General features: G+C 43.6%; 1 protein-coding gene across 1 annotated transcript in view; it reads right to left on the bottom strand.

Annotated features, from left to right (window-relative positions):
* KCNMA1 (potassium calcium-activated channel subfamily M alpha 1) overlaps positions 1-12,890 on the bottom strand; it is a 423,981-nt gene that overhangs the window by 148,744 nt on the left and 262,347 nt on the right. Inside the window, exon 9 of the mRNA XM_083363343.1 lies at positions 9,892-9,983. Within this exon, the coding sequence (XP_083219469.1) occupies positions 9,892-9,983 (92 nt within the window). The remainder of the gene's footprint in view (positions 1-9,891; positions 9,984-12,890) is intronic.

Below are 12,890 nucleotides of genomic sequence, written 5' to 3'. Positions count from 1 at the left end.
ACCTCGTGTTGGAGGACCCACCATTTCTGGAGGCAAGTCATTCCACCTTAGATGACAATAAAAGTTAGATTCCTCACTTTATTGTCCTTGTCAATTTTAATTTTTGTAGTTAGGCAGATAGCTACAGTGTTTTAAAGAAGGAAGGCCTATCGCTCGTCGTTCATTGCACCATCCTACCTTTATTCCTCTCATCTTTGAAATAGCCTGAGAAAAATTGCCAGGGATGAATGAAAAAAAGCAACAGAAGAAGAAGAAGAAGAAGAAGAAGAAGAAGAAGAAGAAGAAGAAGAAGAAGAAGAAGAAGAAGAAGAAGAAGAAGGAGAAGGAGAAGGAGAAGGAGAAGGAGAAGGAGAAGGAGAAGGAGAAGGAGAAGGAGAAGGAGAAGGAGAAGGAGGAGGAGGAGGAGGAGAAGGAGAAGGAGAAGGAGAAGGAGAAGGAGAAGGAGAAGGAGAAGGAGAAGGAGAAGGGGAAGAAGAAGAAGAAGAAGAAGAAGAAGAAGAAGAAGAAGAAGAAGAAGAAGAAGAAGAAGAAGAAGAAGAAGAAGAAGAAGAAGAAGAAGAAAGAAATCACTCTTGACCTGGTGTTTCTGTCTGGACAGTGGTTGGATGATCTGGGAGGGGGTTCTCCGTCCATCACCCCTCTGTCATGGTCAGACCATTACCTCCTGAGGCTAGTTTTCCGTCATGCCATCCCCCGCCGCTGGGCGGCGGAGCCGACCAGGTGGTTCCGCCCCAGGCGCCTAATGGACCCAGATCGGTTCCAGAGGGCGCTTGGGCCTATACCTATCACCCTTACCCACAGCCCAGTCGATGCCCTGGTGGAGGCCTGGGAAACGGCAGCCACCAGGGCACTCGACTGCGTTGTACCCATGCGACCTCTGACCCGACGCAGATCCCGTTGGGCCCCATGGTTCTCTGTGGAGCTCCGGGAGATGAAGCGGCGGAGACGAGGTCTAGAGAGTGGTTGGAGATCCAGCCGGTCCGAATCCGACCGATTGCAGTTAAGAACCTTTATAAGGTCTTATCTTGCGGCGATAAGGACGGCGAAGTCTAACTACTTTGCCGCCCTTATCGCGTCCGCAGATAATCGCCCGGCCGCCCTGTTTAGGGTGACTCGCTCCCTCCTTAATCAGGAGGTGAGAGAGGATCCCTTGCAGGGACGAGCCGAGGAGTTTAGTCATCATCTGGCGGACAAAATCGCTCGGATCCGGACCGGCTTGGACTCTGACTGGGCAGAGTCTAATGTGGAGGAATCAGGCGGTCTTGAGCACGTTATCTGGACTGAGTTCGACCCTGTTTCCCCTGATGATGTGGACAGGATCATGGGGAGACTGAGCACCACCACCTGTTTGTTGGATCCGTGCCCCTCCTGGCTAGCTTATGCGGCTCGGGAAGGAACACGAGGCTGGTTCCATGCAGTAATAACTGCTTCCTTGAAGGAGGGTGTCTTTCCTGCCGCCTTGAAGGAGGCGGTGGTGAGACCCCTTCTCAAGAAGCCTGCTTTGGACCCGGCTGTTTTAAACAACTACCGTCCAGTCTCCAACCTTCGCTTTCTGGCGAAGGTTGTTGAGAGTGTGGTGGCGCATCAGCTCCCTCTGTTCCTGGAGGAAACTGATTATCTGGACCCGTACCAATCGGGCTTCAGGCCCGGACACAGCACGGAGACGGCATTGGTCGCGCTGGTGAATGATCTCTGGAGGGCTAGGGACAGGGGTTGCTCCTCTGTCCTGGTCCTATTAGATCTCTCAGCGGCGTTCGATACCATCGACCATGGTATCTTACTGCGGCGTCTCAGGGGGCTGGGAGTGGGAGGCACTGTTTTACGGTGGTTCTCCTCCTACCTCCAGGGCCGCTCGCAGTCGGTGTTGACAGGAGGGCAGAGATCCGCCCCGAGGTCTCTCATTTGTGGAGTCCCTCAGGGGTCGGTTCTCTCGCCTCTCCTGTTCAACATCTATATGAAGCCGCTGGGCGAGATCATTCGTGGTTTTGGGGTGGGGTATCATCAGTACGCTGATGATACCCAACTTTTTCTTTCCACCCCGAACCAACCCAGTGATGCCCTCTCCGTGATGTCCCGGTGCCTGGAGGCGGTTCAGGTCTGGATGGGGAGAAACAGGCTTCGTCTCAATCCCGCCAAGACTGAGTGGCTGTGCATATCGGCATCTCGGGTTAACCAAGTTATTCCATCCTTAATGATGGGGGGTGAGGTGTTACCCCCCGTCGATAGGGCTCGCAACTTGGGCGTCCTCCTGGATTCACGGCTCAATTTTGAAGACCATATAGGAGCCGTGACCAGGGGGGCTTTTGCCCAGGTTCGCCTGGTGCGCCAGTTGCGTCCCTATCTGGACCGAGACGCCCTACGCACAGTTACTCATGCGCTTGTGACCTCCCGTTTGGACTACTGTAACGCTCTCTACATGGGGCTGCCCTTGAAGACCACTCGGAGGCTTCAACTGGTGCAGAATGCGGCCGCGCGAGTTGTAATGGGGGTTTCCCGATACTCCCATGTAACACCTCTACTCCGCGAGCTGCATTGGCTTCCGGTTGCCCTCCGGGTGAAATTCAAGGTGCTGGTTATCACCTATAAAGCCCTACATGGCCTGGGTCCGGGATATCTGAGGGAACACCTGCTGCCGGCATCAAATGCCCTTCGCCCAGTGCGCTCCCACAGGGAGGGTCTGCTCAGGGTCCCGCCGGTAAGAGACTGCCGGCGGGTGACACCCAGGGATAGGGCCTTCTCGGTGGGAGCGCCTGCCCTCTGGAACCAGCTGCCGGTGGAGCTGAGAACTGCCCCCGACCTTCGATCATTCCGCCGGGGCCTGAAGACCTGGCTCTTCGAGCTCTCGGGCCCAGACTGAGGAGGAATTTTTAATTTGGGGTTCTTTTTAACTGACTACAGGGTTAATTTAATATTTTTTAATTTGGTTCTTAATTTTTGTATTTTGGATTTTTTAATTTCCTGTAAACCGCCCTGAGTCCTCAGGGAATAGGGCGGTATATAAATATAACTAAATAAATAAATAAAATAAATAAAATAAATTACTTTTAAGTCAAGATTCAGATTCAAATCGTAAGGTTTAATTTGTCCAAGGTGTTCTGTCAGCTTTAATTAGCTGTTTCTCTTTCTGTTTACTTTATCTGACTTTCCCTTTTTTTAATTATTAAGAGAGAGAGAAACAGTCTCCTATTTTCTTCAGGAAGGAATCGCTCAAAAGATTGATAAGTTGTTGATTTGAAGTGATGGCTTAGAGACATTCAAGAAATATGAAGAAACCTCCCAAAAGGAGAGATCCAGAGCACAGAACTCAAGCTTGCTCAAAATAAAAGGCTTTTAAATCTCTGCCTAAATTTGGAAGTCATGAGACAAACGAGATCTAACGCCATGAACGCACTTCCAGGGCAATCTCCTGACTTTATTATCCAGTAGACTAATCATCCCCAAACATGGTTTATCTCTTCTTTTCACCCAGAACTATGTTAATTCTGCCAGTTAAGTAGATGCTTTATGGAAACTCAGCTGGGTGAACATAACTCTGCCTGAAATCCTCTTAGCATTCTTTTTTTTCTATTCTATTCTATTCTATTCTATTCTATTCTATTCTATTCTATTCTATTCTATTCTATTCTATTCTATATTCTATATTCTATATTCTATATTCTATATTTTATTGTATATTCTACTCTACTCTACAGTATTATCCTATCCTATCCTATCCTATTCTTTATTTTCTCTATTCTATTCTATTCTATTCTATTCTATTCTATTCTATTCTATTCTATTCTATTCTATTCTATTCTATTCTATTCTATTCTATATTCTATATTTTATATTTTATATTTTATTGTATATTCTACTCTACAGTATTATCCTATCCTATCCTATCCTATCCTATCCTATCCTATCCTATCCTATCCTATCCTATCCTATCCTTTATTTTTTCTATTCTGTTCTATTCTATTCTATTCTATTCTATTCTATTCTATTCTATTCTATTCTATTCTATTCTATTCTGTATTCTGTATTCTGTATTCTGTATTCTGTATTCTGTATTCTACTCTACTCTATTTATTTATTTATTTTATTTTATTAAATTTTTATACCGCCCTATTCCTGGAGGACTCAGGGCGGTGTACAGGGAAGATTAAAACAAACATACAAAAATTAAAATCAGATTAAAAACAATTAATTAAATAAAGTCCCCGAAATTTAAAGCTAAAGCCTAATAAAAATTAAAACCCCTCAGCCTGGGCCAGACAGCTCAAAGAGCCACGTTTTCAGGTCCCTGCGGAATGAGCGAAGGTCGGGGGCAGTCCTAAGTTCTATGGGGAGCTGGTTCCATAGGGCCGGCGCGCCCACAGAGAACACCCTTCCCCTGGGAATAACCTGCCGGGATTCCTTAACCAGCGGTATCCTGAGAAGGCCCTCCCTGTGGGGGCGCACAGGACAATGAGAAGTTGATGCCGGCGGCAGGTGTTCCCTCAGATAACCCGGACCCAAGCCATTCAGGGCTTTATAGGTCATCACCAGCACCTTGAATCTCACCCGAAGGGCAACCGGAAGCCAATGCAGCTCGCGGAGTAGAGGTGTTACATGGGACAGTATTATCCTATCCTATCCTTTATTTTCTCTATTCTATTCTATTCTATTCTATTCTATTCTATTCTATTCTATTCTATTCTATTCTATTCTATTCTATATTCTATTCTATTCTATTCTATTCTATTCTATTCTATTCTATTCTGTTCCATATTCTATTCTATTCTATTCTATTCCATTCTGCATTCTATTCTATTCTATTCTATTCTATTCTATTCTATTCTATTCTGTTCCATATTCTATTCTATTCTATTCTATTCTATTCTATTCTATTCTATTCTGTTCTGTTCCATATTCTATTCTATACTATTCTATTCTATTCTATTCCATTCTGCATTCTATTCCATTCTATTCTATTCTATTCTATTCTATTCTATTCTATTCTGTTCTGTTCTGTTCCATATTCTATTCTATTCTATTCTATTCTATTCTATTCTATTCTATTCTATTCTATTCTATTCTATTCTATTCTATTCTATTCTATTCCATTCTGCATTCTATTCTATTCTATTCTATTCTATTCTATTCTATTCTATTCTATTCTATTCTATTCTATTCTATTCTATTCTATTCTATCCCATATTTATTCTATTCTATTCTATTCTATTCTATTCTATTCTATTCTATTCTATTCTATTCTAATTCTAATTCTAATTCTAATTCTAATTCTATTCTATTCTATTCAAAATATATATAAATTCTAGCTTAAAACAATACTGAGCAGTATAGCTACAGCCTGATGGTATTTCCTTTGTTTTAAGCTCCATGCTGAACATCACAATATATACTGTATATATATTATTCGAATAGTATGTTTAAACAAAGGAGCGCAATGAATACTTCTTTCCTAGAGAACAAAATTCCCCATTAGGTTCTGAATAACATCTTTCAACAGAGTTTAGTGGCTCCAGTTTTTCAAATCTGTTACATTTTTATCTGGAAACTTTTTTGACGTTAAGAATTGCTGAACTGTAGATTTTCATTACGTTTTCTGCCAAAGTCCGTGCCGAGCCGTCCAAGCGAAAAGCTGTACACACTGCTAATTATTACCACATGTTTCCCATCCGAAGCAATGGAAAACCTATCGGTTCTGACAGCCCGCTCTCTCCAGCGCTGAATTCCGAAGGAAAACTCAACTTTTCCAGCCAAACATAACATTTCATCCATCTTGTTCTCCCGACTGCAAAGCCAATATCAAACACATCGGGGCGGCTAATGGCTTTCCGCGGTGCCGTTCCCAAACGCCGAGCCTCCCGATGAGAGATGGAGATGCTTTTCCGAGGCATTTAGCAACTACGAACCAGGAAACAAATGCACAAAACCCAACAGTCTGAGTGCCCCGACGACAACCTTCAACTCTGGTCAAACAAACTGCGCAGGCAAAACCCAAAGAGGTGAAGGGAGGCAAACAAAGAAGGCATTTTGCAAAGTAAAGAAACGAAAGGAAGAAGAAGAAGAAGAAGAAAAAGAAAGAAGAAAGAAGCTCCAGAGATAAAAATGCACTTTGCCGAGGCCCAAAGCCAGCAGGGAAGCTTATAAACTAGCCGTCAAATGAGAACAGGATGTGGGAATCTGAGGTTTAGGTCTACCAGATCAGCGAGACAACATCCACTCGCAAGCACGCTGCTCGAAAATGCAAATGTTTTCATCTGCGCAGAATGCGAGTCTCTTTCACTCTCTTTTTCCACAGTTACCCTGTAGTAAGAAGGGCAGGCAATAAATCTGATCTGTAAACAAATAATAATAAAACAGTACTTTATTCGGTGTTCACCCAACTTAGGCTGAAATGGTATCCAATTTCGGGTGAGTAAATCTCACTCAGTTCAGTCAGCATATCCTAAAACCACTTGCCTCCAGAAGTTGTGAATGCTCCAGTATCTCAGGGGCTGCCCCAAAGAAGAGGGAGTCAAGCTATCCTCCAAAGCGCCTGAAGGCAGGACAAGAAGCAACGGATGGAAACTCATCAAGGAGAGAAGCAACCTAGAACTAAGGAGAAATTTCCTGACAGTGAGAACAATTCATCAGTGGAACGGCTTTGCCTCCAGAAGTTGGGAATGCTCCAACACTGGAAGTTTTTAAGAAGAGACTGGACAGCCGTTTGTGGTATAGGTCTTCCTGCCTGGGCAGAGGGCTGGACTAGAAGACCTCCGAGGTGTCATTCTATTCTAAAAAAATGCAACTTGCCTTAAAAATCTTGCAGGCCCAATGCTAATCTTGAAGAAAAGACGAAATACGCAAATGCCATTGCCTAACTGTTCCTCCCTTAGAGAGGAGGGCAAGTTGAAACTGCACTTTAAAAAATAAAAACATAATCTAGCAAAATAAAATAAGTCGTGATTAAGCCCTGGTCGAAAGCAAATGGATTAAGCCGTAACTAGCATAACTCTTCTTTGATTCTGTTTACCGGGCACTGCAGATTTTTTTCAGACTCTGCTAATCGTCTTGCCTGGCAGGAAACCGGTATCATAACTCTGAGTAAACCCCCTATGGAGTAAATTCTGTAGTAACAGAAATATCCATTTCTTTAGAAACGCTTCATCTCCTTGCCTAAGGTCAGAAACATTAGCTTGTTGGGACAAAATCCACGAAGAGGTGTATCCAACTTTATTTTCAGCATGGATTATGCTCACCAGTTGAGAGCATGTAGTTATTGGTTAAAGTTACAAATGAAGCATTAACCTTTTTTGTGGAAGGGATGGATTTATGCCCATTCTGAAGCAATATAATCATCATCATCATCATCATCATCATCATCATCATCATCATCATAAGTTGGAAAGGACCTTGGAGGTCATCTAGTCCAACCCCCTGCCCAGGCAGGAAACCCTATACCATTTCAGGCAAATGGCTGTCCAGTCTCTTCTTAAACACTTCCAGTGTTGGAGCATTCGCCACTTCTGGAGGCAGGTGGTTCCACTGGTTAGTTGTTCTAACTGTCAGGAAGTTTCTCCTTAGTTCTAGGTTGCTTCTCTCCTTGATGAGTTTCCATCCATTGCTTCTTGTCCTGCCTTCAGGTGCTTTGGAGAATAGCTTGACTCCCTCTTCTTTGGGGCAGCCCCTGAGATATTGGAACACTGCTATCATGTCACCCATCGTCCTTCTCTTCATTAAACTACACATACCCAATTCCAGCAACCGTTCCCTATATGTTTTAGCCTCCAGTCCCCCAACCATCTTTGTTGCTCTTCTCTGTACCCTTTCTAGAGTCTTGACATCTTTTGTACATCGTGGTGACCAAAACTGGATGCAGTATTCCAGGTGTGGCCTTACCAAGGCATTGTAAAGTGGTATTAGTACTTCAGGTGATCCTGATTCTATCCCTCTGTCAATGCAGCCTAGCACTGTGTTGGCTTTTTTGGCAGCTGCAGCACACGGCTGGCTCATATTGAAGTGATTGTCTACTAGGACTCCGAGATCCCTCTCACAGTCACTACTATTGAGCAAGGTACCACTTATACTATACCTGTGCATTTGATTTTTCCTGCCTAAATATAGAACCTTACTTTTTTCACCATTGAATTTCATTTTGTTAGATAGCGCCCAGTGTTGTTTTAAATGTGTGTTTATGTATGTGTACACTTTGAGAGGAAGCAACTAAATTTCATTTTTAATGTGTGCCGTTGGGCCCACAGGAAAAAAATGACAATAAAGGCTATCTAATCTAATCTAATCTAATCTAATCTAATCTAATCTAATCTAATCTAATCTAATGTATTGATGCTTATGTAGAACTCAATTACAGAGGTCCTCATACTGAGGACATTAAGGTATTGATGAAAGTCACCAAATGTTTAGTGTTAGATGGAACTCGCATACTTAATTGGATAACCCCGTTGGAAATATCCCAAGGGTATTTTTCCAAGAGACAACTGGGCTTTCTTGTTTTTCTTTGAAGACGTTTCGCTTCTCATCCAAGAAGCTTCTTCAGCTCTGACCCATTTCCCCACCATCCAGTCAGAGCTGAAGAAGCTTCTTGGATGAGAAGCGAAAGCTCTTCATAGAAAAAAAACCAGAAAGTCTCGTTTGTCTCGTGAAAAAGAATCTTTGGGATCTCCACAGACACTTTGGACGTATTTAATCTATATGATTAGGGCGACCCTTTTTTGAAGCCCTTAAGTGTATATGGTTGTGTGCTCTGAACAACTGGGAGTTTTGAAGAACCAATAGTTCTGCGGGAGCATAACAAGAGGGGCATCTGTCCTGTTGATTAGGAATCTGAGGAACTTGACGATTGGTAAAAAGCAGGGGTCTTCAAACGTGGCCCTTTTATGACTTGTGGACTTCAACTCCCAGAATGCCTCAGCCTCAGTTGAAGCCCACAAGTCATAAAAGGGCCACGTTTGAAGACCCCCTGGTTAAAAGGGACATATGTTGAGATGGCAGAATTAAAGTTTAGGCCTCACTGGACCCTATAGAAAGTTCCACAAGAAACCACTGGCTCTGTTTGTGTGTGTGTGTGTTTGTGTGTGTGTGTGTGTGTGTGTGTGTGTGTATCTGCCTCACACTGTATTCAGGGTTCTTCAAATTTAAGGGAGAACCCGCCTTTGTTCAGCTGAACAAATGTGTTTGGCTTCTCAAGACACATTTCATTTTTACCGAGTCTGAACCCCTGCATAACAATCACACAGCACACAGCAGATACTATAGACATTATCGGCCGTTCAGAAAGACAATCACAGATGTTTCCATAAACTGAGGTGTCACTCCTTAATGCCGTCATCTGAGTAGAGTACCAATTATAATTGCAACGGCAATTATTTTCAGGTTGTGCCAACGGTGCGCTGGCATTATACGCCATTGAAGTCTAAAACGAGGCGGCTTGTATTCACACATTCACACGTTCTGGTGTGAGATAAATTCCCCGAGGACGGGCTCCAGCCTGAATCCCAAAGCTTGGAAGATCAAACCCGGATTGGATCCTGCAGCTCGGGAACGGTATGAGATTTGATGACCCCCCCAAAGACACACTTATCCCTGGAAAAGAACTGGGTGGAAGGCGTCTATGTTGGGGTCACATTCCACTTGCTCTTTCACACTTTGGCTCTCTCATTTTTTTGTTTTTTCCAGTTCTTTCAACTTACTTTCTGCCTCGGGTTGAATTATAAGTCCCGCCGTATTTCTTCCGATTAAGGATGAGAGCCGCAATTTCTGGCACGTAGCGCGCAAACATTGCCTACATGCATGAAAGAGAAGCAAAACAAAAAAAAGAAAAGAAAAAAAAGAAAAAGAAAGAAAAACTGGCATGCAGAGAGTGTTCTGCCACACCAAAAGTAGCAGAGTCCTTTGAATACTTACTTTCTTCCACTAACCGCGCTATAGGAACCACCATATTTCTTGCGGTTTCCTATTAACTCTATGATTTCAGGGACGTAACTGGCAAACATGGCCTAAAGGAAGAAGACAGGAGACAGAGAGAAGACTAAAAAGAGAGGTCAAAGGAAGGGGAGGGGGGGCGATGAATTTTATAAGAAGATACATCATCCTTATGATCTGGAAATGCAAGGCACAGATCTAATCAAGTCTTTCCTCCAAAATCAAAAACAAGAAGAAAAGATTGCAAAAAACAAAAATGTTTTCATCTCAAAACAAGCGTTGCTCTTAGTCAAGAGGGAGAAACACCAGCTCAGCTACAGAACAACGGTCCAAGGAGGGAGACAGGAATGAATAATAATAATAATAATAATAATAATAATAATAATAATAATAATAATAATGATGATGATGATGATGATGATGATGCAAAAAAAGGAAAAAAAAAACGAGAAGAACAAGAACAAAATAAGAGTCAAAGCGACATTCAAGGGATTAAAACAGGGCCACGGCTGGCATTTTGGGAAAAAGGGGTGAATGGAATTAATATTTATTCTCCAAAACACCCCACAAAATCCTGTTTCTGGTGCTTACATTACAGTTACTATTTTAGGCAAGACAGACGAGGGGTTATTTTTCACCTCGTCGGTGATTTACCAAATAAAACGCGGAATGGTTTTTCTCCACCGTGAGAATGAACATGATGTAATTTTTTTTTAAGTTCATCTTTTTAAAAGATGGGTAAGAAATTGTAAGGATGTAAAAGGGAAACGAAGGCAATGAGGAGGGAAAAAATGTATTCTGCCATGTTTTGTCCAACAAACATTTTGCTCGTGGCTGAATGCCTCGAAGAGCTGCTGCCACTAAGGGGAGCCTCAAGATCTACCTTTTCGGCAAGGGAAGGAAAATGCACAAAAAGGTTGGATGCACAATCGCTAAAATGAGAGGTGTGCCTGTCTGTGTATGCACACCTTCATTATCTTTAGATCTGCAATACAGGAATGTCCAATCTTGGCAACTTTATGACTTGTGGACTTTAATTCTGGGGTCTAGGCCAACTCACCACGGCCAACTCACCACGGCCAACTCATCATGGTCAACTCATCATGGTTAACTCACCATGGGCAACACACCATGGGCAACTCATGAACTCATCATGGTCAGCTCACCATGGCCAGCTCACTATGGCCAACTCATCATGGCCAACTCACCATGGTCAACTCATCATGGCCAACTCATCAACTCATCATGGTCAGCTCACCATGGCCAGCTCACCATGGCCAACTCGTCATGGCCAACTCACTGTGGCCAGCTCACCGCGGTCAACTCACCATGGCCAACTAGCTGCGGGACCACTCATTGCTGGACAAGAGTCACACTAATATCAAAGAAATGGTGGAATAGAATAATTAAAGAAAGGATGCAAAAGGAAGGACAGAATGAAATGTGATCAATAAAAATGATTTTTTATTTATTATAAATAATTAAATTTGAATTGTTAAATTGTTCCACAGTGAGTTGTTCCATGGCAAGTTGGCTGTGGTGAGTTGTCCCATTCCCTCAATTTCGGGACTTGAAGCCTACCAGTCATAAAGTTGCCCAAGATTGGAGATCTCAGCTGCAATATATATATATAGGTTTACACATACATGCACAGGCACATCTCTACACGCACATCTTGGGTTGAAGAAGTCACTTACCTTACAATTCAACCTGACAATATCTATATTTGTATAACGGGGTCAACTTTCCTTCAGCATCCTCAGCACCACCTCTGGAGCATCTGCAAGTTAAGAGGGCAGTTGCATCCAGGCAATCCAAACCCGTCTCCTTGGAGAAGGGCCCCCTACGGATTTTAATTATCCAGAATATAGCAGGACTTCCTTTTCCTCCCCACCCCCAAATCTCTCTGTCCCACAAGGAGCGTTCTTTGCCGAATTTCTGTTGGGAAATTTGTACATTTGCCTACTTTGGCCTCTTCTTTGGTTGCTCCTAAGAAGGATGTGAACTCGCTTTTCCCGCTAGCTGGGGGAAAAAAAAGAAAGAAAGAAATCCCGGCAACAGCTCTTTCAGGAGGATCCTAAGCCACGGTGTTTGTTGGAATGTTGGGAAGGGACACAAAAGGGAAGGTCTTGAAACCGCAACTAATTTTATCCGGACTGTTATCAGCAACCCAATATTAACCCCTAGGCCAGGGGTAGGCAACCTGGGCTCTTTTATGACTCGTGGACTTCAACTCCCAGAATTCCTGAGCCATTATGAGGGAAACTTTGGCCCCTTCATGACTGGTGGACTTCAACTCCCAGAATTCCTGAGCCATTATGAGGGAAACTTTGGCCCCTTCATGAGTCATGGACTTCAACTCCCAGAATTCCTCAGCCAGCATGAGGGAAATTTGGCCCCTTCATGACTCGTGGACTTCAAATCCCAGAATTCCTCAGCCAGCATGAGGAAACTATGGCCCCTTTGTGACTCGTGGACTTCAACTCCCAGAATTCCTGAGCCAGCATGGGGGAAAGTATGGCCCCTTCACGACTCGTGGACTTCAACTCCCAGAATTTCTGAGCCAGCATGGGGAACTATGGCCCCCTCATGACTCGTGGACTTCAACTCCCAGAATTCCTGAGCCAGCATGGCTCAGCTTGGAAACCTCTCCCTTTCCCCTCAGCACAGCTGGCTCAGGAATTCTGGGAGTTGAAGTCCACGAGTCATAAAAGAGCCCAGGTTGCCTGCCCCTGCACTAGGCCAAAGTCTGTGCACACTTTCAAAATAATTTCACTGGACCTGTTCAGCTGTCAAGCCCAATCTCTCCCTGCTTTTCATTAAAGCTTTTTTTTTTTCAATTTTATTTTCCCGTCGAGTTTCAGCCCAGCTTCAGAAAAGTTACACCGCTTTAAGGAATGCCCTCATTAACATTAATTTTAAAAAAAAACCCAACCTTTGAAAGCGGTGGCACTTTTGTTGGGAAACCTGCAAAAGAAGCA

Source organism: Vipera ursinii (genome assembly GCF_947247035.1).
Source record: "Vipera ursinii genome assembly, chromosome: 5".
NCBI classification, from domain to species: Eukaryota; Metazoa; Chordata; class Lepidosauria; order Squamata; family Viperidae; genus Vipera; species Vipera ursinii.
This window is presented reverse-complemented; position numbering and strand designations above follow the sequence as displayed.